We start from the raw sequence: 26225 nt of genomic DNA, 5'->3' as shown, positions 1-26225 counted from the left end.
CGTATAACACATTTATTTACATTGCATTAGTATTTTCATTGGTGTGGAAACGGTTTCTGAAGTCATGAACAACTATGAAGTCACATATGGCCAAGGTTTGCACAGCGACATAGAAATGGACACCGGGAAGCGTGTAAACACCTTTAGTAGTTACACAGAATCAACCTGCCAATGTTTATCATGCATGTGTTGTCCAGTTTTGTTAGGGAGATTTTATTCTGGATTAATACAAAATACGTACATGGACATGCATGTACACACTGCAGATATGGGTGTCACCTGTCACAGTCACCCATGGTGCTGGGAACCAAAACCAAGGAGCAAAAAAATTCTCTGAAGCATGAAGCACTCACAAACTGGAGGCATGTATCACGCTATTCTTCAATATGAAGCATCCATCCATCCATCTTCTAAGTGCTAATCAGAGTCTAGTTTGCGGGCACAGCAATGCAGTCCTTTATCTGTTACCAGGGGGTCGCCATAGAAGTTGTTGTCTCTTTGGTCATTATCTCAGGCTTGGGCTTACAGTATATAGAGGTAAGGACCAGAGAGGCCACATAAACAAGAAAGCTAAGGGATGGTGGGATGGGTAGAGGATGACAGCTATGATCATAGGGGGGCTTCAACAAATAGGCCACATGCTGGCCTGTGCTGCACTGGCAGGCAGAAACTTGTGCCAGCAGAAAGCGGAGAAAAGCGAACGACGAGGCAGCCCGGCAGAAAGCGGAGAAAAGCGAACGGCGAGGCAGCCCGGCAGAAAGCGGAGAAAAGCGAATGGCGAGGCAGCCCGGCAGAAAAGGAAGAAAAGCGAACGGCGAGGCAGCCCGGCAGAAAGCGGAGAAAAGCGAATGGCGAGGCAGCCCGGCAGAAAGCGGAGAAAAGCGAATGGCGAGGCAGCCCGGCAGAAAAGGAAGAAAAGCGAACGGCGAGGCAGCCCGGCAGAAAGGGAAGAAAAGCGAACGGCGAGGCAGCCTAGCAGACGTAACACTAAGTTTCTGTTGATCAAATTTCAGCCCCATAACACCAAACAGGAAAATCCAGCCCCAAAGGAAACAGCTGCAGAAAATGTTTGTGTCAGAACATATGTACTATTCCATGCAGTGCAGAGCAGCATTGTGAAACCAGTGAAAAATATAATATAATACAGGCCTTTTCTGTTTTTCTGTTTTAATCATTTGTGTAGCGAAACGTGCACATATATATATATCTCAAGAAATCCACATAACATAGTAGCTTGAATCACTACCTACGTGTGTAATGTATAATACAGTACAGTATAGTATAGTGTAGTATAGTAAAATGTGTGTACAATCCAGAATGCAGGTGGTAAAGCATTTCACTAAACAGTTGTTTATATGAAACATTATATGAAACATATAAGCTTGAAACATATATAATCAGAGCTGCTTAAGGCTCAGCTGCATGCAGTCAGTGTCTACAGGGGGTAGATTGCATTTATATGGTCCAGCAAAAGTCCAAAGGAGCAATATTTCCTAAATCAGTCTGAATTTAAAATGTTAGTCAATTTCACTCTTAATAAAACAAACAAGGTAAATTTTATCTTCAGCTATTATACTTTTTTTGGGAAATTGCGGTTTTTAAGATGCACAAGGAGGACACAGTGTACAACCAAGATAACATCAGCAGCTGAAGAGATTCATGCTATGAGAAGATACAATGGAATAGAACTGTGTCAATCCAGTCTCTGCGTAACTGCATGAAACTGCACACAGACATCTGAGCACTGGCGAAATATTACATTACGTGTTACTTTGAGGGACCAGTCCCGCCTTGGCTATTTTTAGAATGCAGAACATAGTTAAACATGAATTCCACTGATATATGATCATGTAGTACTAACTCATGTTATTGTGATCTAAAACAAATAACACTTATTATGTTTTTGCACGTTTTGCAAGTAATACATATATTTTTCATTTCCAGGTGGCATTCTAGCCACCTCCATAGTCCTGGGGTCATTCTCCTGAGGCATTATGTATGGACAATTATGTGTTCCCCTATCCTCCAATATATACGGTTATGTGAATTGGTTTCTTTGAATTTCCCAGTGTGTGTGCACTCTGAAATGGAGTAGAATTCTAACAAGTGTCTTATGTTTGCTGGAATAGGTTCTAGGCTCACTGAATAGACAGCTACGGACAATTCATGTATTAATTAGATACATTTTACCTGTTAAAATAATCCATTGATTAGTGGGAAACTGTTGATTAAACCATAAATATTTTCTTTTCATACAGGTATAGAAGTAAAGAAATGTTGTTTTACTTTAGGTAAATTCGCTGAGAAAAATTCACAATTTATTAACTGTGCTCACCCATAATTAGCAGAGTGAAATGGTTTTTATTCTCTCCTTAAAATATTCAGAATAGAAATGCCTCGTGATTTTTGGTTAAAGTCCATGTACATAAACTTGACCTATAACAAAGTTAACGTGTTACGGTAACAAATTACAGTTTTGCCCACCCACACCCTGCAAAGGCCTGAGGGTACAACACAGCACAAAAAGAATTAATTAAAGCAATAATTTGTAAAGAAACAGGCTTAATATGTTTTCAGTTAGCATCTGGTTTAAAGTGACATTGTTATTTTGTTAACAATAACGTGTGTTGGTGCAGGGCTGGAATGTGATTATTTGTACCTAATTGCCCCTGGACTTTGGTGTCCCCGTAGTATAAAATTGCTGAGTTTGGGGAGGGAGTATCCCATGGTAAATTTTGCTGGCCTACTAGCTAATATAAGATACCAAACACCCTAATAGTAAGTGTATCAAAATAAAGTTCTGTATTTTTGTATTAAAAATACTTTTCCAAGGGAGGATGAAGTCACTTCACACACCTTCTATCGACATATTTCATCTGTCCATTCACCAGTACACTGACTCAGCTGATTAAGTGGACACTGTTTGTGAGCACTAACTATCATCGGCCTAACGAGGAATGCTATAAAATCTGACAGATGTAAACAGTCAACAGATCAAATATTCTGACCTACCTACTAAACCCCAGATTCCCACATATCCTTATGATCACTCAGACGAAGGTTAGTTTTTACAGTAACCAAGAGTTAGTTTGACAAACAGTTTGTTGATGACTCAAAATCGTATAATAATCAAATTTTTTAGTGTTTGGTAATGAAGGACCTACTTTGCATCAGCAACACTAAGTCATTCATAAGTAGACAATGGATCACACTTTTATTCATAGCTACAGGCAGTGGGGCTCTTACACTCCTGTCCACATCAACGGTGTTACAGTGGAGAGGGTGAGTACCTTCAAATACCTTGACGTCCACCTACAGGAGGACCTCACCTGGTCCACACACACGGGCTCTACTTTTTACCTATCACTTATTTAAAGATTACGTACAGCTGAACATTTCATATATATTTTTTTATCTTATTATTTTTTCCTTTTTTCATATATTTTGTTAATCATGCACAGCTGCTCGGAGTGACCAGGGTCACATTTCACTACATGTTGTATGTCTACAACTGTGTACATGACTAATAAACCTCTCGAATCTCTCTTGAATCTTGAATCTCAACTAGTTTTGTAACTAAATAATTATTTGATTATTATAATAATTTATGGGTCAGAGTCATTCGTGCAATGGTACAGTATAAAAATACATGATCCTATTAAACAGCTACTAAAATTAGGGTACAATCATTTAGTAATCAGTTGTAACCATTTAGTAACCATTGGACATCTATTTGAAAGCTGAAAACAAACATTTAAGCACTTAGGCAACCATTTTTAAATGATTGATATGTTTTGATATGTTTTGATTTTAAATGTACACAGAAATGTAACCAGAAAGTATCAACTGAACTTGTCAAGGAATACAAACCCAACTATAACCATTGAACCAACCGAGAGCTGCAGAATGGGGGTTTGTTTAGAGGATACACACATAAAAACATTATTAATACTGAAACTCTATAAAGGTTACATGAAGAAAACTACATATCAGGTACTTCAAAACAGTTCAAAAGTTCCAGCAAAAAACAGGCAAACGTGTGTGAGTGTGGGTGAGAGAGTAAGCATGTGATCGAGTAGGTGTGTGGGTGTGTGTGAGAGAGGGTGTGTATTGAATGAGTGTGTGTGTGTGTGTATTTTACAGTATTTTTAGACTACAAAAATACAAAACAACTTAAGTATTTTGATACAAAATATGAAATCATTTCCATCAATCCCATCAACTACAAATGACAAAAGTATGTATTTGAAATAGGTTTTTAAAATACATGTATCATAAATACTGCCCATCCTTGCCACTAGCCCATCAATCCACTGGCAAAATGCTTGGTATGCTAGATGACCAGTCCAGGCCTTGGTTGGTTAAAAAGCATTGTTATATTGATCATCATCAGCATATGTAAGTAAATGTCATTAAATAAGAAGAGCACAATCAAATTCTTTATTTCTTTACCTGAAAAATGTAGTCAGTCCAGAAAGACAAGCATTTCTATGGCAGCCTCAGAGGGATGTAGATTTGAATGTTACTTTTTCAACAGACACCCAACAAACTGCAGCTGCTGTGTCACCAAATAACTGAATCAATATATTTCCATCAAGGGAGATGTGTAACTGAACATCAAAGCTAATGTACATCATATGATCAAGGGCAAATGCTGTTTTGCAAAAGCTTCCCTTTAATTATATTTTGCAGAATTGCATATTCATTAGAGAATTCCTGTACATTAACTTTTCTATTTAGGTTTCTTTTAGAATGTCCAGTTTATGAAAAGCAAACTGAGCGAAAATGCTTCATAAAATGCATTTAAACATTAAAAGAAAATGCCATACGTACTATAAATATGTATTTACTAAAGACACAGAAGATGTTTCTCTGGAATTGGCCTGGTATGCATCTGGGTCCATCATGCTGCATACGTACAGTATATAAAATATTTCCATGTTAAATATTGAGAACACTGACAAGCTACTGGTTGTTTGTGACATATGCAAAATTATGCTTTGTTGTTATATGTCTCCTGCCTTTACTTAGGATTCAAATTATATAAATGAAGGTGACCTAGTTTTTCTTAAAGATATTGCACGTAGCTTTAGTCAAGCGAATGTATGTAGTACTGCTGATTTTTTGTTTCTTTCAAAGCCACCCCCCAATTTCCACTCTGTATTCTTCAGGAGGGACTCAGCAAACAGACAGTTTCAGGAAGAGTCATGCAGCTCAGTAACACTGAAGCTTACCTTATGAGCAATATCTGAAACTCTTCCAAATTTACATAATAATGCTCGGGTATTTTTAATACAGCACATTGTTTTACACAGAGATGTTCGTATGACAAGGAAAAGCTTGTTTGACTAATGCAGTTATAAAGCTGAGTAATATTTTTTGTCAATGACAGTTTTTTTTTGCAAATGTGGATGTTATTACAGTCATGCATGACAATGATCCTTCTGTCGCTTAATAAGACCCAGGATACAGAATTCTGATTTCTGTGCTGCTCTATTTCACTGTTAACTTACGAACACTTTTTTCAAAGCATTGCAGTGGTGTACCAGTAAGAAGTGTACATTCTTTGTACTGGTAAAATTCAAGGTTTTTGGAATTTCAAAATCACATGATTTTAATTGAATTTTAAATTTGAATTCACATGATTTCAAAGCCAGTGTAAAGATGTTATGCACCTCAGCCACATTCAAAGAGGACGTCCTGGATGAGTCTGTGTGAAAAGTATACAGTGCACTGGATTTGACAAATTAGCGGCACAGTTAGTCACTTTTATCCTTAGTGGAAATAGACAGATTTCTAACCAATTTTGAATAAACAGTATTATTAAAATGCAGTGAAACTGGAGCCATTTTTACATATTAATAATAATTTGTTAATCAGGCAATAAAGCGTTTAACTATAAGTGAGGTATCACAACAATGCCACACTGAAATGAAATGTATAAATAGCTGTCTTTTCATCCAACTGGTTCTACGTGTATGTGTGTCTGAAGATTACATCATCTCAACAGCTATGCTTCCAGCCAGTCCAGCTAGACTCCTACCAACAGGGAACTTAATTATAACATTACAGTAGGTGAGGCACCGTCACGATTCTTTCAAGGCTACACAAAAGTAAATGCCAATGCGTGCACTCGAGAGTATTATTGCATGACCATATCAAAACACTGAATATGGGGATTCTGTTGTGGGTGTGAGTGTCACTGCAATGTGCTGCTATAATTTATAATGCATATCAATGGTTATTTGTAGACAGAGAGAATTAATAATGCCATTTCTGTCTCTTTACCTTTATATATTTGAGAATAGATGTCTGAACATAGTTTAGCAGCAGAAAGGCAGAAGGATACAGCAGTTGTAGCCAGAGTGAGCCTTACTCATTTAGTTTGCATAAGAAGAAGAAATTTACAGATCTATTTTCTTTAGTAATGCTGGTTTCAATTTTATTACTAGAAATTCAAGCCTTCCAGTCTTATACTCATAAAGGGCACTGACTGACAAAAAAAATACATGTTATAATTCATTTAAAAATACATAAATATCCTGCTCTCTTTAGAGTGAGAATAAGCAAAGAGAGGTAGAAGGTTCCATGGATCCATGTTTTGCTCAGTGATCTAACACAGGGTTGTGGGGGTGCCTTGAGAATAAGGCAAAAGTTCGTGGAACAACCTGGCAAGGATGTCAGTCTGTACCAGTTTACATACATGAAATGGAATGAACCTCGTAATGGACTGGCAGAGTGACCCTGGCATCGGGACAGAGGGTACTTATATTTTCGACGTAATCATCAAATATGTGGAACAAGAGTATAAGCTGAATTGGAATGGCAAAAATATATCTTATATTCTTAGCCAGATTTGCTAGTTCATTGTGAGCAAACACATGAAATATGTAAACAACTTCAGAACTTGAATGGTTAAAAGCAGAAGGACTACCTTTTTGTGTGTGAAAGGTTTTAATCCTGCCAGGTCATTCATCAGTCAGTGTCAACATCTAAGACTCTGAGTACTGTTGTCCCCTCTAAGTAACTTCCTCGGGCAATAAAGTTTTACCAAATGAGACGCCTTACCCTCGTTTCAGTAAGATTATGTGAAGTGGCCTCTGGTGATTGGACAGTCTGAGCTGCGTGTTTCAACACATTCTCTGTGGTTCGTGCTGGACACGCCCACTAGGCACTAGGGCGTGATGTAATGCAAACAAGGTTGCATTACTAGATTACAGGTGAAATCCACCGATCTATAATAGACGTTTTATTTTTTTTTATTTTTAGTCAGGTTAGCTGATATGATTAACAGGTTTTAGGCTGTGAATTTGTCAAAGAATACCCAGTACAATAGCATTCCTAAGTACAATTTCCAGTTGTGAGTCACCATTACCATTTTTTAAATTATATAATTCATATAATTTCAGTTATCTTGGTTGACCACTTGGTTCCTGTCCCAGACAGCATAGGGTGAAAAGCTGGGATACATCCTGGAAGGATCCTAGTTTATCGCAAGGCACACGCACACACACACACACACACACACACAATCATACACTATGAGCATTTTTTTGACACTAATAATCCTGTTGGACTTCAGGAGGAATCCTGCAGGACATGTGCAGAGCAGGGGCATGATCCAAACCCCGCTGCTACAAGAGAATCATTTTGTCATATAATTTTTCAGTGTATTCTTCAATGTTGGAAAATGTTTAGACATTTAAGGCTGGCCACTAGGAATTATACAATACATAATTTTATATAGGAAAGTACATATACACAATGTCAGATTAAATAAAAAATTCAAAGTAAACGAAAAATATTTAGTAATATAAAATTCCACAGTCTAGCTGGGAAACAGGTAAGCTGGAGGAGACAGTTACAACACTGTCTCCATAAAATGCTGCTTTTCCACCCCAGCTGCATTTTAGAAGCCATATTGACTTCAGTCTCTCCATTCACAGTTTCATATACATTTACAAAGAATTTACCAATAGTACAAGACATAACCATTTTACTCACTAATACTCATTTACAAATAGCCTTTGTCATGCTGACTGATACTTCTGCAAAGCTTGGTGTAGCGTGAAATTCTATCCGAGGGCCAGAGTTGGCAGGTTTGATAAGGAATCGGGGGAAACAGGTCATGCAGCATGTCCCACTGCAGGAGTTTCAGCCAGCGCATTAGGGCCAAAAGTGGCGTTTCTGCTTTCTGTGCCAGGCACAGGGTCAGACAGCGTACAGCTTGCTGTGGTCGGTAAGACGGGGGTTTGGGGGGTTACTGGTTGAGTTTGACTGATAGGTTACACTAGCTGACTAAAAAAAATCAGGAAAGCCCTTTTTAATGTTCCCACGCTGCACCTCTTTCAGCAGTCCACTCTATTGCTGAGCTCATTTTTTACTGACCTGTTAGCTCTGATCAGAGAACAGCAGGTTTACTGCAATAAGACACCTGTAGTTGCCAGACAGGTCTGTTCGGTTACTCCCCTGTGCTTTTGCTTCAAGTTCAGACCTGTGATCCCAAAGCACACATTGTTGTTATGGGAAATGTGGAGACGGAGCATGTACTCCCTGCTTTTCGCGCTACGGTGTCTGCTCAGCCTACCTGGTTCTTACGGCGTACCCATGCAGGCGGGCTACAGAGCCCTCGAGTTTCAGCCATCCATGCTGGACTTCCAGGAACAGTAAGTATTACCCCCTATGTTCTGTTTAACATCTCGCTTCCTTGGTGTTTAGGTCTTTATTATTTCAACAGTTCATAAAGTTATTTTATTTTACCATTTATACAACGGTAGTATCTCAGATAACTTTAGCTATTCGTCAATTTTTAGGTCTGAAGGATCTGAAAGAGCTGAAAAAACTTGTTTATGAAATTTCACCATGTTTTACTTTGAAGAAGGAAACTTAGGTGAAAAAAAAACCACAGACAACACAAAATTACATACTTGGGGTTTTATGAAGGTTTGCAAGATTTGAAAGTTTAAAGTATGCATTATTTGATTAAATGTGATCCAGAATCAGAAGGGTGTGCTCCAGTCAGTGGGAGTGACCTGAACGACATTACGACACCTGCACAACAAATCAGCGGCAGGTGTGCAGGTGGATTCTTTTATAATGAGCATGTGCTCTAATGAGGAAATATAGCTCCTATCACATTTCAAATTTACATTATTACAAATGTACAAATTTTACATTACAACAAATGTACAAATTTTATTATTAATCTGGCTAACTATTTTGTTTGTTATTCTGTGATTGTTATTCAGTGTTTACTTATATTCCAGTTCAAATCGGAACAGAATAATTCATTAAATAGACGAATTCATTTCTGTTCTTTGGTGTACGTTCCAGCTATTTCCAGTGTACCAATGTAAAATGCTAAACAGTTAGTGATGGTCAACATGTACACATTAGGCTCACTGCATTGGAACTGTGGACTACCTACAGTTTGGTTTCTTTATAGTTTGCAAGCTGATTTTATACAGACTTCAACTGGACCGGATAATACTTACGAGTAACCTTGCTTTTCGTTTTTTTGCTGATTAATTTTTAATAGACTTAGCATTAGGAAATTGTACTGGTGAAGTAACCGTAATGGCCGTGTGTTCTGTCATGTTTTTAATATCCGTGCAGGGCTGTTGCGATACCAGAAATAAGAAAAGTTTATTTACACAATCCAAGTTCAGAAGAAACTATCATTTTAATATCAATATCTGCAGCAACTTCACATTTTTACACTTCATTTTTTCAGAACAGGGTAAGTACTTGATCACTTATTTTATTATAATACTGTAATAATTTTGCAGCTTATTAAAACTATACTGTCCCTTTTTTTTTACTCCAAAAATAACATAATGTTCCCTTATTCAGATAATTCCACCAAAAGGAAACACATCTTTTGATGTAGTGTTTCAAGCCCGAGTCGTAGGCAATGTGGAAAACACCTTTTTCATTAATACATCTCGCCATGGCATTTTCACGTACCAGGTAAGTACTGAAAGGTCACGAAATTTCATGCCACAGAACTGCTGCGGAGATAACACACTTTTCACCAACGTCCCTTTTGAAGGTGTTTGGTGTGGGTGTACCCGACCCTTACAGACTGCGACCCTTCACTGGGTGCAGAGCAGCGTACACGCTGAACAGCAACCTTTCACCACTGGTAAACAATCCGAATCCATGCAGAGAAGCATTGCAGGTACCATCCTTGCTCTCTGGATGTGTGTCACTGCTCTTTGTTATGTCTGATTTATCCAGCAAACATGATCTCAGCAAGGTTTCTCATCAGTTGCGTGTCATTTTGTGTTGGATCCATTCAAATATTAAACAAAAAGTGGGAAAAAGTTCAGTTTTAGCGTAAGTTATGTCCACCTCATGGCAGATACTGTAAAGTACTCAAAGCTGTAATGTAGTGTGGAGTCACTAGCATCAGTTGTACATTATTTATACACATATGTAGCAGCCAATAATGTTATAAGTACTGTTTATGTAGTAACTGCCAGTAACGTAATGATTTTTCCATGCTTTGTGTAATATATCAATAATATAATAACGGTCTTGTCCTATTCCAATAACTGGTCAATAATTTTATACATTTTTGACTGAGGAATAATATTACATTATTGGTAAAGTATTGCATTATTGGCTTTTATTACATTAAGAATGGAAAAAATATTATGTTATTGCACTATTGGCTGCTACAACATACAGGCAGAATATTTAATTAATCTTCTATCACTATTCATCACACATAAATAATCTGGTTAATGAACTAAAATAATAAAATGCATGATTCAGAGGAGTTTTTAGCTTCTCTGGTGAGATGCCACAGTACAATACTTTTAAACGCCTCTGCCTGGTTCCTTGCCTCCAGGTGGGGCAAATGCATGCCAGGTCAGAGGACTTTTACTTGGATCTGCCCAACGGTCAGAAAGAAGATACGACATTATGGGTTGGTCTCCAGCATGCATGCATTTTATGATTTTTGAAATAAATTTTTCCAAGATAGGCTATGATTTTGGTCAGCAGTAATCATCCCTTCCTTTTTTCAGTTGACGTGGTGAACTCGGGATACTGGCTTGCCTGACGTTTTGTCCGCTTAATGCAGGAGATGCCTTCAGTTGAGAAAAAAATGGTAATGAAGACCAGCATCACCTCAAGGGTCAAAAACAACCGTACAGGTTTGCTCAGAATCAAAGCCCGGTCTCCCACCCAGGAGAAGTATATCATCCTTCCAGTGAAGATGGTGATACCTACAGGTACCAGTACAGATCACAGTGTCCCAGTGATGATCAGGTTGAGCAAGCCTTCTTCAGCCAATGTTGACGATTGTTATTCTGCCATAGTGCCTGGTGTGTACATTTCTAAAGAGATGCTGGATTTTGGTACACTGAGATCACAAGGTAAGCCAAACTTATAAACAGATGTCTTCTCCTAAAACTTTCTTCCTGAACACAGTCAATGGTCAAAAATACAGGGTATCTTTGGCAGCAGCTAAATGAGGTGCATGACTACAACTTTATGTTCTTGCATGTGACTTCTGTTCTCCCTATTTTTGTGTTTATTTATTATGCAGATCCTTCAAAACATATGAACGTATACCTTATAAATTTAGGAACAAAGGATGTACCAATTAAAGTAGGTATCCCTTTTTAGATATATATATATAATTGTCTAGTTGATCTTTCTTCAGTAGTCTAACATTTTGTTTTTATTTACAGAGTGTTAACCCTATGCCATCAAACAAAGCCCTCACAGTAGACTTTGAACCAGTCAAAGTGAAACCAGGAGAAAATATCAAAGTTGCAACTATTAGTTTCCATGGTAAGTTGTAGAATCATTAAATTATCAAGATTGCAATGTGTTTTGAAGCATTTTTTTTTGTCAAAGAACTGGATTAATGTAATGGGTTTGGTGCTTCCACAAAATGACTGTGTCTAACTATAGAACTGGGTTTCCTAGGAAGTGGATGTTTATTATTACAAATTCTTGCTATATATCATTCTCAACATTCTCATCTGTCATAAGTCAGGTCTGAGCCACACTCAGCTTTACTGGTGGAGCCTATTTGTATAGGTTTCAAATCTCCCTAGGTTTCTGCCTTTCCTCCAATCCATTCAGTTTTTTTTAAAAAAATGCTGACTGCGAATCCCTTTTGGTGCATGACTTGTGTAAACTCTGAATCCATTTTAGTGTTTGAAAAAAAAACTGTTCTGCAGAATTTCCACAAAGTCAACAAAACCACCCAAAAAGAAAATTTAAATAAAATGTGATTGCACCTGCCGACATATCAGTGTAGTATTCTGAATTTTATGATGTGGAAATTTATTTTTCAGCATCAAAAGTACGTAAAAGGTCTCAAATGTCTGGTAAAATAACAATAAAGACAAATGAAGAAAGCTACACATATCTTGATATTCCATACAAAGCTGAAGTTTTCAATGGGTAAGTAATGCATTAACCTTATAGCTAATGCAACACAAAGAAAAATACTACAGAATTACTGAAAACTGTAGTCATATAATTTGTTCTACCCCCTCTCTGCCTCTGTTACCATTATATCCCATTCATCTCCTTTTCGGAGATCAAGAACCTAACTCATTGGTTTGATTAGACCCCCTCCATCTAACTGCAAGCCAAATATTATGTCTGTCACAACTTGAAGGACGAAAGACTCGAGGGCAGGCATGCTGGTGAAGCAGAAAGGGGTTTTATTGAAATAACTGAACAGGGACGGTAGACAAACAGGGTCACATTGGATCAGAAACAGGAAGACTAGAACTAGGAAGGGCACAGGCAACAAGAAGATTCGACCCCAATGACTAGACTGGGGAACACAGCACTGGAAAGCATGTATATATGAGATTAATAAGGGAGCTAACGAGAGGCAGCTTGGAGTGATTGGGTAAGACAAACAAATAACAGGTGCGGCTTGTTAGGGTCATGCTAGGGAGGAGAGAGGAGGGTCCGGTGGGTATGGCGGGCAGGACATGACAATGTCACAGTATTTATACTGAGCATTCCTGTATGTGACTATACCTTCACTTCTATCTTAAGTAATCTGGCTATGGATTATTACTATTCTGAGATGTGGCTTTCAGAACTTAGCCATGCGTATTTAGATCATTTCCCCCCTTCTTTCCATGCAGGTACCTCTGGTTTGACAGCACAGCTACTTTATTCCACATAAGAGACAGTCTAACCGAACCAGTGAAGAGACCCATCCTTGTAACCAACACCTACAACTTCCCAGTTCTAATCCATAATGTTTCCCTGGCAAAAGAGGCCAAGACAATGTTCAATGTTAGTGACAAGATCTTAATCAAAAAAAAGTGGAGGGATGGGTGGATGAGAATTGTCATTGATGGAAGGATATTATATTCAAATTATTGTTTCTGAATGTGGGGATAATCAAATTAGAAGTGATTTCTTCTGTAAATGACACATTGCACTGTCAAGACTATGGATCATGAAGTCTATGAATTCTTATATCCAGAATGTTGAGTAACCTGTCTGTGTTGCTGTTAGGTGCAGAACTTCAGCCAGCCGATTCTAATTCCTCCACATGAGTCACACTACCTCTTGGATCTCCATTTCTGGCCTGTGAAAACCTCGACTTACATTGACAGCAACATTGTACTCATCACCAACGTGTCAGAGTTTCACCTACCTGTCAGGGCTTTCACTGGCTTCCTAGAGGTATGCCCCTAAGCAGGCCATAGTAATTCTTACAGCAGTTATTACTTAACATTATTTGTAAGTCAAGTGCCTTCCCTGCACCTGTCCTCCACATCTCTGAAGCCTTTTTTTAACTGGTGCGGTAAGCTTTTTTACGTCTTGGACACTCCCTACTTTATTAAATAATATGAAATGTGATAAGACCCATATTGCATCTACTGTAACATGCTCTTTAGAAAAGTATATATTACCTGTATTAATTTGTAAATAATAGTATTTGGCCATTTTTTTTGTCGCTTTCCCCTTGTCCACTGTCCATCAGGTCCTGGCTCTTCCTCCTAGTCTGGAACAGCACTGGATGGACTTTGGTGTGGTCAACCTTAATAAAACTGTCAGCATTTTGCTGGCAGTTATCAATAATAACCCAACTGAGGTAAAAGCACTCTCATTCTTCGCTGATTTCTGTTGATATCTCAGAGTGCACAAGCTTAATCGTGCAGGCACTGACTGTCACCACATCTTCTATAGCTGCAGATCAAGTCCTGGAAGGTCACAGGGGACAGATTTTCCATTGATCTGTTAAGATCTGAACCGGGGAATAAAACAACTGCACTGTCAAAGACAAAAGTTCTGCTAAATGCATCTGCATCATATCAGAAAACTGTAAGTTTAGGGTTCTTTACAAAATTCTGAAATTCAATAAACCTATGACTTTATACAGCACATGAGTGTGTACTATATTTAGTTCAATATCTTACATTTTGAAGAACGCAACTGTATTTAGAGTTGGAAATGATCAAAGAAATCAGTCTGATTGCTTTTTTGTCTCTGGCCAGGTGATATTATCTTCAGGATATTATGCTCTGTTCCGCGTCACACTACAGGCAAAGGAACTCAAAGGAACATATGATGAAGCAATTCGTATTACATCTGATTACGAAGTGCGTGGTAATTCCTTGCTACTACTAATACTACAGTTATTAATAATAAGTTATTATCCTACCTGTGGCACAATGATCTGTTGTGGGTAATTCTGTTAGAGCTACTTATATGCTGTCTTTTTCCGTACAGATATTAACCATCCCAGTGAAAGCTGACACAGCAGTTGAAGCATTGACTAGCTCACCAAAGCAGATTATTCTACCAAAATGCTTTCCGGTAAGGAGAAACTTCACTCACTCATGGATTTTCCCTACCACCCATTAAAACACTCATCAGACGATTCTGTAGTCATATAATTTGTACAGAGTGTAAATCTCAATGGGTTGTATATCCTCCTGAGACCCCACCCATTCATTTATGTCCATTGCAGTGGACATTTTGTTTTTGCATATATCTTTTCACTAATGTAAGGAAACATATTTATTCCTGTTGTACACTAAAGAGGACATGTTGTGAAATTAAAAATAAAAATTAATTTGAAAAAGATGTCTTATTTCCTCCAAAGACAGAAAATCACAATTAACCTAAAACTGAAGGACACTTTTTTCCTTGGGTCTCATGAGGATAGAAAGGAGCTGTACATCTAAGATTTGAAGGTGCTAGAAAATGCCAGCTAGTTCTTATTATGGGTCTGGTATACGTGCCACATAAACTGTGTGCCGAATGTCGCAGGTGGAAATATCACCTCCGTGGTCTGTCATTTCGTTTCCCATTCCAGGGAAAGGTGGTTCGTCAAAGCTTAGGCATTGTGAGCTGCTTCTCTCAGAGCGTGAAACAGCTACACATCCGTCGTGTGACTGATGATACGCGCTTCTATCACAGGAGGTTAAAAACAAGCAAGATGGACCTGGGATCAAGACAAAGGTTAAAGGTGCTTAATTTCAGCTCCCTTTTGGGAGACTGCTTTGGCAAACGGGCTTTAATGAAGAATGTCATTGGATGTTAATAATTAGTTATTGAAAACTGAATGTGTAATATTCTACTTAATAGTTTCTTAATTTTTTAGATAGCAAACATTTATTTTGATGCCAGTTTGGAGTGTGGGAATCAGTGTTATGTTGGACTACCATTTCGTCTTAAATGTAAGTAGAATTAAACAGCCACTTGTTTTACTGATGTTCAGAGCCTGTGGCTTGTTCGTATTCATAGTGATTTTGTGAACTGTTCCCTTTACAGCGGAATCCACATCACATGGGCTGCAGATGCAGCAGGACCTATGGAGTTCAGATGCAGACTTGCACCAAACACTTCTTGAAAGATGGAGAAGTGTGATGGAAAACTCTGGGGACAAGTACGTAGATTATAGTAGTTATAATGTTTCAATATTTACTCAATGAACACTCAAGCTTGTCAGCAAGAAACAACCTAGACTTACTAGACTTTTGAAAAATCTTGTTTGGAAGGGTGAACGCCATCTTTGAGATGAGCACTGCTCTTCAGAGTAACATGCAAACTGAAGTAACAGCCCAGATGGTGTGGCCATCGATAATTAACTCCTCACGCGAGATCATTTTCCCCTTGACCCAAACCCACAGCTCCTCTGTAAGTTGAAACACTTTCACACTTACGGACCCGTTGTCAGTTCTGAAAATGTCTAATTTCTTAGCGTAACCATGTAGTTTTGTGTTATGTTGTGTCACCATGTAAAGATCTGGGATGGAAATCATTGCAGGGCTGCTTAGCACATTACTCTCATATGTCCGCAGGTTAAGGAACTGGTCTTACAAAACCCAGCAGACGTGCCACTATACATCCAGATTCTTCCCTTAACGCTGTATCCCAACTCCTCTGACATGCTAGACAATCTAATTGACAGGTCAGTATTTTGGGACCCTTGAATGGTTTTGGCCTCATCAACGGTGCACTAGTCATAAAAAGGCATGTTCTACTTTGAGGAACAGGCTTGTTTCCCTGCTGTGGTGCAGAGATGTCAGGGCTACACGTGCCATGGACCTCCTAGCACTTTTCACAGAGTGTGCACCATAATTCAATGACATTTCCACCATGTTGGTGTTTTTGAGTGAGACTGACTGCCTATCCATTCTGAATATGAAGGAAAAGTAAAGAAAATATAACAATATCAGCAGGTATGGAAGCCCAGAAAGTTGATACATTATTATTATTTTCCACCAAAAGTTATTTTCCGGTATTTTTTTCCAAGAAGTGTCACTACTATTTTTTTCCGCAAAAGCTGTTTCTCGCTATTTTTTTCACACAGTAACAAATAACATCACATGCCTTGTGGTTCTATCAGACAACAGACCTGGTGAAAAAAATAATGGATACTGAAACCACCATATCCTGGATCCAACAGTCACACTACCTTCGCTAAGATCACATGAGCTGTTCCGTTTGCTTTATATATTAGGTTTTAGTCACATGACTCAGTGTTATGGCGAGCAGGCTGTTGATGTTAACATGCACAGGCACCTAAGGAAGTGGCCACAGACAACCAGTCAAACAGAAAATGTCAGTTTTGCGAATATAATTGTGTTTCCTTGTTCCTGTTGTGCAAAATGCAGTTGCACTTAAACAGCTGTGCTCTTTTATATACTGATTGTAATACTGTATAATATAATACTTTGTAATAATAGACATGTATAACAATAATACATTTGTATTTTGTCCTATTTTTTAGGGCAACCTGGATTAAGTTTCCCCACATCAGCAATAACACGCTAGAGTTTCATGTTCAGAGCAATCAAGTAAGCAAAACTGCACCATTTATGCAGATCTCTTCACTCCATATTTTCTTAGTGTAAAGTGCAGGATTTGGAGAAGAATATTCTAAGAACACTATTCGTTTCTGCGTATCTTATAATATTAAATACATAATGAATTTTAAAAGCAGCATAGTATAATAATAATTTTTTTATCCGGAAAAGTAGACATGGCTGTAAGTTTAAATTGCAAAACATCACAAATAATTATTTTCTTATCCTGAAAAGTAGACATGACTATACCCAGAATTTGTGCTTTATTTTTTTTCCAGACATCCTTAAACAAAACTGTCAAGGAATTTGAAGAATTCCCAGCACAACCTTTCGTATGCAACGCCATGTTATTACCAGGAGAAGTCAGATCTTTTAATGTGAAGTTCACTCCTGTCAGCAACCACACTGTGACTTCGCTTCTTATCATTAGGTACATTCAGAGTGTTATTTTTAATTCATTTTTTCACACTCTATATTTGGACTACATGCTAGTTAAAGATATTGCCTGGAATCTGTATAGTCTACCCTGAGTTATTATGTAAGATAGATTAATAATAATATCAGCATAATCAGACTTGGGAAAAAGCTGATTTACTGTTATCAAGTTTTATGTTAAATCCTATGAATAATTGCAAATACAATTGCTACTTTCGTACCAGCACACAAAATTGAGCTTTCTCAACAAAGATAATTGTTTTGTGTAGTTCAATCTGCAAGTAAATGGCTTTGCTCTTTTGAAGGAACAACCTGACTGTGGTGGAGCATGTGCTGTTACACGGCCGAGGTGCCTCTGAGAATTTAAAAGTCAGTGGGAAATCTCCTGGTACTCAAAGCTACCTAAAGTTCACGATTACAGAGTCTCTGCTGAAACACTGCACAGAGAGTGAGTAATTATGACTTAACACTGAGATGGTGCCAAAGAATCAGCATTCAACATTTATTGTGTGAACACTGATGGAAAACCGTGTTCACATTTTACAGCAAAAGCACCATAGAAATTGTAATAAACACTTTGTGTTTGCCACCAAATGATTGCAGAAAGAATGAAAAAAATTGCTGTTAAAGGACTGTAAATGTTCAGGTCTTACAAAGACTGGATAGGCTGGCAGAGACGGTGGGAACTCAAGACTCTTTCAGTCTGCTGGTTGAAAGAATGGTAGTTTTGAAGAACTGGTACAAAGGGTTGGGTTGATAAAGTCATCAAGTCAAAGTATTAGAGTCAAAGAAGGCAGAAAAATAGTCAGATTGTGGCAGAAATGTATATATTTGGGGCTACATTGTTGCATGATGTTATATTTCATTGACTGTTCTTCTTCACTCTCGTCCTTCACTGCAGGGGTGAAACCCAAGCAAAATTTCACACTCCGAAAAACATTTAAAGCTGAGAACACTGGGGAGGTTACAATCGCAATCAAATCTACTGAAATCGACAACCATATTTGTGCGGCACATGGATTTAAAGTCGTCGACTGCCAAGAATTTACGCTTAAACCAAAAGCGTCAAAAGACATTGTTGTATTGTGAGTTTACTTAAAAACTGTTGGTTTACTTAAAAGCACTGGAAGTCAACTGTCTTAAAATCAAATACATGTTGATGTATTATTGAGATTTTAATATGTTCAGTCAAACCTGTATTTACTACACGTAACGTCATTCAAACCTACTCTGTAGCTGTCATACACTTTACATTGCCACTCATTGCACCCTAATTTAAAAAAGCCACAAGACACCACAGTGCTATTTTTTAACCTTCTCAAAGCCATGCCCTGCCATCACTCTTCTCTAGGTTCACTCCCGATTTCAGTGCCTCGCGATCAGCGGCGGGGCTGCGGCTGGTGACTGCTGGCGGCTCTGAGTTTTTGTTTACATTGAACGCCTCACTCCCATATCACATGCTGGTGGCTTGCAGCGAAGACCTGGCCAGGCCCAGCTGGGAGCTGGAACTCTACATAGGCATCTCTGTCATCATAAGGTAAACACAAAGAAGAGCTAGGTAGGGAACCATGGCAACAGTAATACAAAGGGAAAGCCTTAGTCATGTTGGGGAACTGAATTAACCTCAAAGATTAAATCAAACTATATAAATGTTCATACAAAGTAGGTAGACATTTTTACATTTGCTCTGATCCTTTTTCTGAAAGTCTTGGATGACAAGGATTAGTTCTCTCACTGAACTGTTGCATTCACTCCTGCTTGATGCCTTGTAGAAGGACAACAGTGGTAAAAAAGTCCTTTGTCTTCAGCTTCATGTTCCTTCTAGTGATGGCAATGGCCTACCTTGAAGCCAAGGGAATCTGGGAACCATTTAAGAGGCAACTGTGTTGTGAAGGATCTGATGCTCCATCAGAGGCAGAAAGAGCGTCGATTCTCAGGGAAACTGCGCAAAATCAAACAGATGCCAAGTAAGTAAGGTCTTTAAAACACTGTGCTGTGTGGTGTCCTGTTGTGCGGTGTGCGGCTCAGTGTGTAGTTCAATTAAGCAATAACATATGAGAAGGAGTGTGGTTGTACTCCAGTACATCATGGCTGTGATTCAGTCGAAGGCACCAAGCAAGAACCAGCCCAGCACCGATTCCAAATGATTACCATACGCAGTTAGAATATGGATTATTACTGTCCTGTTGAAAACACATTACCATCTTAGACAGGCCATATAATTTCTTTCCTAGCCTGAATGACGACACAAACCACGATTCTACACAAGGAATGAACAATCCTGGCACTTCCTCAGTGCGGATCAATGGCCCACCATGTACCACGCAGTCAGAAACCCAGAGCACCAGCAAGACCTACTCCAACCTGGATGGCCTGAGGTCCAGGATTATTAACAAAGCCAAAGTGAGTTTTAGCAGGAGCTCCAGGCAGTCGCAGCCGGCGCAGCAGCAGCTGGCATCCAGTTCCCTGGACGTGCAGACCTCCACGGCTGCAGTGCTCTCCAAAGACCAGTCTGCAGACACCCCCAAGACTGTCCCTGAGACTAGGGCTGAGGCTGAAGGCAAAACACCTCAAAGCTCAACAAACTCAGATTTCTCCAGCTTCGCCGGAGCTGTGGACAAGAACCTAGGGTGCCAGAATGCTTCTCCAACTAAGCTGCTCCAAAACCAGCAGGCCCTACTTTCACCAAGCAAAGGTATCCATAGAAAACAAAAGAAACTGCACAACCATAATAACAAATGGCAAAAACATATATAACTACTGACTTTACTGAGCCTCAAGTGACATTTTGGCAAACATTTCATTCCTTGTTTATGCTGGAGACCATTTCAAGTAAGTCACATGCCACATAACGAGATTTAGGTCAACGAAGGGCCACATATACTACTGGCCAAAATTATGGAAACACCTATCGTTATTGACAAAAGTTACTATACAAATTTTGGCAATAATGTTTATAAACAATCAAAAAATGTTACAAATATCATTTATTGGTTGATTAAATAAGTAACTGAAGCAACAGTTGAACAAAGTAATCTCTAAAAATTGGAAGTGTTTCCATAATTTTGGCCAATAGTGTATACAACGGTGATTATAGCGGAGAGAAAAAATTCCTATTGCCTTGCCACACATTACTAAAATGTTTGTGGTGATTCTGGCATGAACAAACCTACTGCCTTGCCAGCCATATAAAAGTATAGTATGTACAACTGTGTACAGTCCATGATACATGATAATGATGATACACAACGGTGATACTGGTTTATACTATGAGAAATGCATCGTTGGCTGATTCTGCCATTGTGAGAACATCATAGAGTGTACTTACACAAACCTAGATAATATAGGCTTCATGGTACACCTTAATTAACGATAAAAAGTACAGCATAGTGAATATTGTGCATGACTGTACAGCAAAACATGTTTCATTGTAAAGAAATTTAGCCGTGAAATTATTTTTTTTAAACGTTTCCTTTTCAGATCAAAATTATTTGAATTAATACTCATTTCTTTATTTCTTTGGTGTTCCACCATCATCTGCAGCTTTCGGGTATTAAATAGTTTCTCTGCTTCAAGGTTCTGGAACAAAACGGAAAATTCTGAATAAACCCCAGGTCCAAGACCAGCCCAAGGAGAAAGAGCAGAAGTCAAAGGTAAGGCCTCAAGGGGAAAAGTCAAAGAACACACTGAGCAGCTATGAAGACACGTCCTCCACAAACATGCCGGGCCTGGATTCAGTGGGGTCAGGGTCAGCTGGACCAAAGCGTTCCGAGATACGGTGGTTATTAAAAGTCCCATGACATTCAAGTGTGTGTCTGTGTGTGTGTGTAGCTTATTGAACTGGTTGTTTCATTTCTAGTACCTACATAATGTTGTCTTCTTGTTGCCTAGGATGTCATGAAAACCAGGCCATTCATGCTAGAAAAGGAAAAGGTGGAGGGAACTGCAGCATCACCCGCGAAATCTGACAAAAAGAAGCCAGACACAAAAGACGCCGTTACAGATATAAATTCCAAGTAAGTTCAGCCATGGATCTGAACAGAACAGCCACAGTCCCCCTGTGACCCCCTGTGACTCATACAGAAAACCTCCCTTTCCAATCCTCCAGTTCGCTGGAGCTGCCATACTTAACTGCCCACGAAATCAAACGCCGCAAACGGTCAGAAGCAAAAACCTTGAAGCCTCCTCCACCAGCTAAGGGCCCCCAAATCAAGAATACGGAGACAGGTGGGAGACGCTGGAGAAGCACTTTGTGTTATTTTCCATATTGGTCCCTAAATGCTACAAGGCCTATTTGAGGTGTGACCCTTTGAATTGTCCTCTCCAGTGTCCGGCGAGCACACAGAACACTGCCATCATCACCCCCTTGAGAAGCAGGCTGATGCAGTGGCAGAATCCGGAAACATCAGCAGTTCTGAGGAGGAAAGTGATTCTTCCCTTCCTCCAGAGTGGGACTCTGTCCCAGTCCAGCCAGTCAACAGTGGTAAATAATTCCGAGATACCGTTTCAGAGACTTCATATTTTAAATGTTTAATTCAGCACATCTCAATTAGGCTTCTTTTGTGCCTTTGCTCTCAGGTGATGACGGCCTCTACCAATTATCTATGCAAACCATGAATGCAGACACTTTCATAAAAAGATCCACTTCCACAGCATGTCCACCTCCTGCCACTTCCCTCAGCCTGATAGCCCATGGAACAGATAGCAATGTGGACTGCACAGCACGGTAAATTACCCAGAATTACTGAGCAGTGGCACACATAGTCTTCATTATAAGTTATAATATTAGATATTTTAGGCAATCTTCATAATTGTTTTTCTCCTAGACGTTATCCTATGTGTTTATGCTTACAGTAACACCCAATTTAAGAGAGAGCCTGGAAACACAAACAAGAAGTTGACAAAATCCGTCTCTTTACCTGATAAATGTGTCAGTCTCATCACTACTGTTGTGGCGGCAGATTATGACAAAAGTCCAGGTAAGTCATTCATTTTTTTGAGGCCAGTCATTTAAAATGTCCCAGCAGGGTGGGAGTAGCTCATCTATTATGTTGTTCTCAGGTGGCAGCGGTCCGGTCATGGGGACGTCTAGAAAAGGCAACATTTCGGGGGCCGTGTCCTTTCCTCCGGACAAATCCATTTGGAGCTACGGGCCCAACAGGTTAGAATAGGCATAGACCTGCCGAGCTTCAGAGCAGTAGAGCTATTTGTGTTCTGGAAAATTCCAAGTGCTGTTACATCAACACACAAAATTATTCTTACTGATTTATAACTTTAGCATTATCAGGAGTAAAATTAGGTACAGTGGTACCTCGGTTTTCAAACTCACTAGAATTCGAATTTCTTGAAAGTCGAACAAACCAGTTTGACCTAGAACTCGATCTGAATATCACAAGTCGAACCGTCAAGGCCGACCTAATATAAATTGTACGCGCCAGGAACTGAGTCATACTACAATGCAATTCTTACTTGAATTTTCTTCACAGACTGGACGATTAACCAAATAAAGCAGCGCAACATTACAGTAACTAACAATAAATAAACCACTAACTTACGTGTACTATTAGAGCATTTATGTAATTTATTTAAACTATATTTTACCAGGTAAATTAACTAGAAACCAGTTCTCACTGCTTTACGTGATATTCGGGAGAAATAGCAGATTACGCATCGGAACTGCCTGGGATACAAACGTCATGCGTGTAACTAAACTCTTCAGCCAATAAGGGCAAAGGTGTGTCGTCACGGAGGCGTTCCAGTTTGTGCAGCCGGGTGAGAGGTCGCAATGCATCTAACCGTAATGCATTGCGTCAAGATCAGAATGCGTTGCTTTAAGCCAGCGCTGTAAGCAAGTCGAATGCACCCAATGATCGGACTGTGGAAACAAACTGAAACGCGGACTTAATACAGAGGACTAATGACAACAACCAGAAACAGCTGATCACATGGGGATCCCACACGAGGTTAACGAGGGGGCGTGGCACACGGAAGGAGCGGACAATCGGGGCAGGACGGGGGTAATGTTGGGATAAGATCTTTATCGTTTTGGAAGCCATTAAGAAAAAAATGCTCTTCTTGTTTTATCCTGTTCATCTTGTGTTCAAATGCTAAAAAAAGAGAAAAAATACATATTTAGGTGTAATTTTGGGGGGCCGGGAACCAAGTAATTGGTTTTCCATTATTTCTTATGGGAAAAAATCGATCAGAACTCGAACTTTTTAGGATTCGATCCGGAGTCCGGAACGGATTAAGTTCCAGAACCGAGGTACCACTGTATTAGCTATAAACATAAGGTAAATATTTATTTATTTAATTTGGCATAAATAAATGTAAAGTAAGCAAACAAGTGGTGAATGTGCTGGATGTTGCGTGAAACATTCTTCTAATAACTTTAACGTTAAACATACAGCCCAGAAACATCCTCTCCTATTGTTCATCTACGAAAACAGCTGCAAGAATAAAGAATGACGATTGCATTTGTTTTTCTTTCCATACAGTGCTGGATTGTGGAATCCATTCACTCCCTGTAATAGCAACAACTTAAATTCTTCACAGTTGACTTTTGGGCCCAGTGATACATTTAAAGGTTCTGGAGGTGGGTGAAAAGTTCCCACAAAAGGAATAATGGAAACTGATGCTAGCTGTGTTTATTTAATCATTCGTTTTAATTCTCATATTACCTTTGTGATTATTATGAATGGGCAAAAAGATTCTTCCAGCCAGATCTCACATGGTTAAGTCTCACTCCTTGTTATTAGCCTTCAGTGGTATGCCCTTCTCCAAGAGCCAAGAACATCAGCTGAAGTGGTCTGACTTCAATGCTGTGTCCCCTTCAATCTGGGAAACCTCCAGCAGTGACCCTCTGCATCCCTGGCCCATCACTACGAGCTCACCATCATTCTCATCTGAAGTAAGATGAAGTCACAATATTGAGAATCATGTTGATATGCCAGGGAAGTATTAAAAGCCATAGGGAATGTACTTTATCCATGATATAAAGAGATTATAGTTTTGAAGATTATCCTTTAATGAGACTGAAAAGAACAGCAGGGTTGTGGGAAAATTTATTTGTGCTTAGTATGTGTAGCAAACTGTCCCTTCCATTTAAAACTCCTGGCTGCTTCTGGATGGAATTCTAATATGAAAATGTGCATTTTTTTTCTAATTTTAATAATTCGTTATTTAAGAATGTACTACTCCATGTCTATGTAATTAAAATTACATACCAGTCAAAATATGGTTAAACCGTGCAAAAGAAATTCTGGAACCCTGAACTCATGGCCGGCCATTCCGCTCCTCAAGTCTGTTTCAGGCACTAGCAGAGACCTATGGTCCACCACCACTCCATTCAGCACATCCATCTGGTCACCCACCTACACGACACCTGCCGCTGAAGTTCTCCCCAACCCCAGTGGGAGCTCCAGCAGAAGTTTCCCTAACCAACACCAAAATGGGAGGCTTGCGCAATGTCTAGGGCTACCAGCCAACAGCGAGACTGGAGGGACCTACAGCCTCTGGGGCATGTGGGGCCCAACCCCAAACAGGAGGTCCTCTGAACCTTGGAACAGCACTTCAACTGCTGAGTGCTGTCATTATTTTACACAGTAGGATATACATGTCTTTTCTTTTTGGTATTACACCTGTACAACTGTCTCTTATGGGTTTGTACATGATCCAGAGTGATAAACTCACCATTATGGTTGAAATAAAACAAAGTCAAAACCTGCAATTTCACTCAAATTTTCCACACATTTTACCTTGTTGGAGGCACCAGATCAAAATAAAAGATTTCAGACAAATGCCTACTAATAGTGGTCCTGCTATTTATTTTTCAAGTGGACTGCACATATTACTCCAATCAAAATATGGCCATGCATGCTCTGGATTTACCTGTCACGTAATATAAATTTCATATTACAATTTCAAATATACTTTTCACATAACCCTGTGTGATGGTACTAATGTCATATACCCAGAAATATGCGGTAACATATGTGAAATAAATATTTTCAAAATAAGGGTCTCAAGAAAAATAAGAAAAATCCTGGAAGACTATTAAATCCATCCATCCATCCATTGTCCAACCCGCTTATCCTACTGGGTCGCGGGGGGTCCGGAGCCTATCTCGGAAGCAATGGGCACGATCTATTAAATTACATATAAAAATATTAAATAACATTCTAACAATCAACATCATTATTATCGACGACTTAAAACTTAGAGGATCGTGACGATCATACTGCTATTAGAACACCTTACAGACAATTTTGCGCTTGAATTAATGAAAAGTAAATTGAAAAACACCTTGAACCTGTACGCAAGTAATATTAAGTACGGTATTAGTTAGTGTTACGAGAATAAGAGCTACAAGAATAAGAGATTGCTATTTATAAAATGCCATAATTTGAAGTACAGTATAGAATACTGGCGGACTGTTATTGCACAGATGGCGTTTCCAGCCAAAGGTGTTTAACT

At 39.0% G+C, this 26225-nt stretch overlaps 1 protein-coding gene across 2 annotated transcripts; it reads left to right on the top strand.

Moving 5' to 3' along the window:
* Positions 1-8495: 8495 nt before the first annotated feature.
* Positions 8496-25555, top strand: LOC111856284 (transmembrane protein 131-like). Of its 2 annotated transcripts, none has more exons than XM_023836120.2 (38): positions 8496-8666; positions 9616-9739; positions 9853-9969; positions 10052-10144; positions 10856-10933; positions 11090-11240; positions 11328-11384; positions 11558-11619; positions 11703-11805; positions 12318-12426; positions 13131-13284; positions 13510-13680; positions 13982-14092; positions 14188-14322; positions 14496-14600; positions 14731-14817; positions 15320-15472; positions 15608-15683; positions 15778-15892; positions 16005-16143; positions 16308-16417; positions 17240-17306; positions 17594-17745; positions 18056-18198; positions 18652-18835; positions 19102-19287; positions 19559-19717; positions 19985-20445; positions 21327-21403; positions 21642-21766; positions 21859-21977; positions 22078-22233; positions 22329-22476; positions 22605-22729; positions 22812-22911; positions 24248-24345; positions 24509-24660; positions 25053-25555. In XM_023836120.2, exons 1-38 carry the CDS (start codon positions 8530-8532, stop codon positions 25356-25358), a joined length of 5145 nt encoding a protein of 1714 aa, XP_023691888.1. In that variant the 5' UTR covers positions 8496-8529; the 3' UTR covers positions 25359-25555. The 2 variants fall into 2 exon arrangements, with proteins under 2 accessions (XP_023691888.1, XP_023691887.1); XM_023836119.2 differs by having other exon boundaries at positions 10052-10180.
* Positions 25556-26225: the final 670 nt, after the last annotated feature.

This window comes from Paramormyrops kingsleyae, chromosome 16 (genome assembly GCF_048594095.1).
Source record: "Paramormyrops kingsleyae isolate MSU_618 chromosome 16, PKINGS_0.4, whole genome shotgun sequence".
NCBI lineage: Eukaryota > Metazoa > Chordata > Actinopteri > Osteoglossiformes > Mormyridae > Paramormyrops > Paramormyrops kingsleyae.
Note: the sequence above shows the minus strand (reverse complement) of the source record. Positions and strands in the feature narration are given on the sequence as shown.

What these genes read in the sequence shown, in the direction of transcription:
- LOC111856284 (XM_023836119.2), top strand. Translation starts at nt 8,530, where the DNA reads ATGTGGAGACGGAGCATGTACTCCCTGCTTTTCGCGCTACGGTGTCTG. An exon ending in CATGCAGAGAAGCATTGCAG is followed by an intron (nt 10,181 to 10,855) that starts GTACCATCCTTG and finishes CCTTGCCTCCAG; the next exon opens with GTGGGGCAAATGCATGCCAG. An exon ending in ATGGAAAACTCTGGGGACAA is followed by an intron (nt 15,893 to 16,004) that starts GTACGTAGATTA and finishes CTTGTTTGGAAG; the next exon opens with GGTGAACGCCATCTTTGAGA.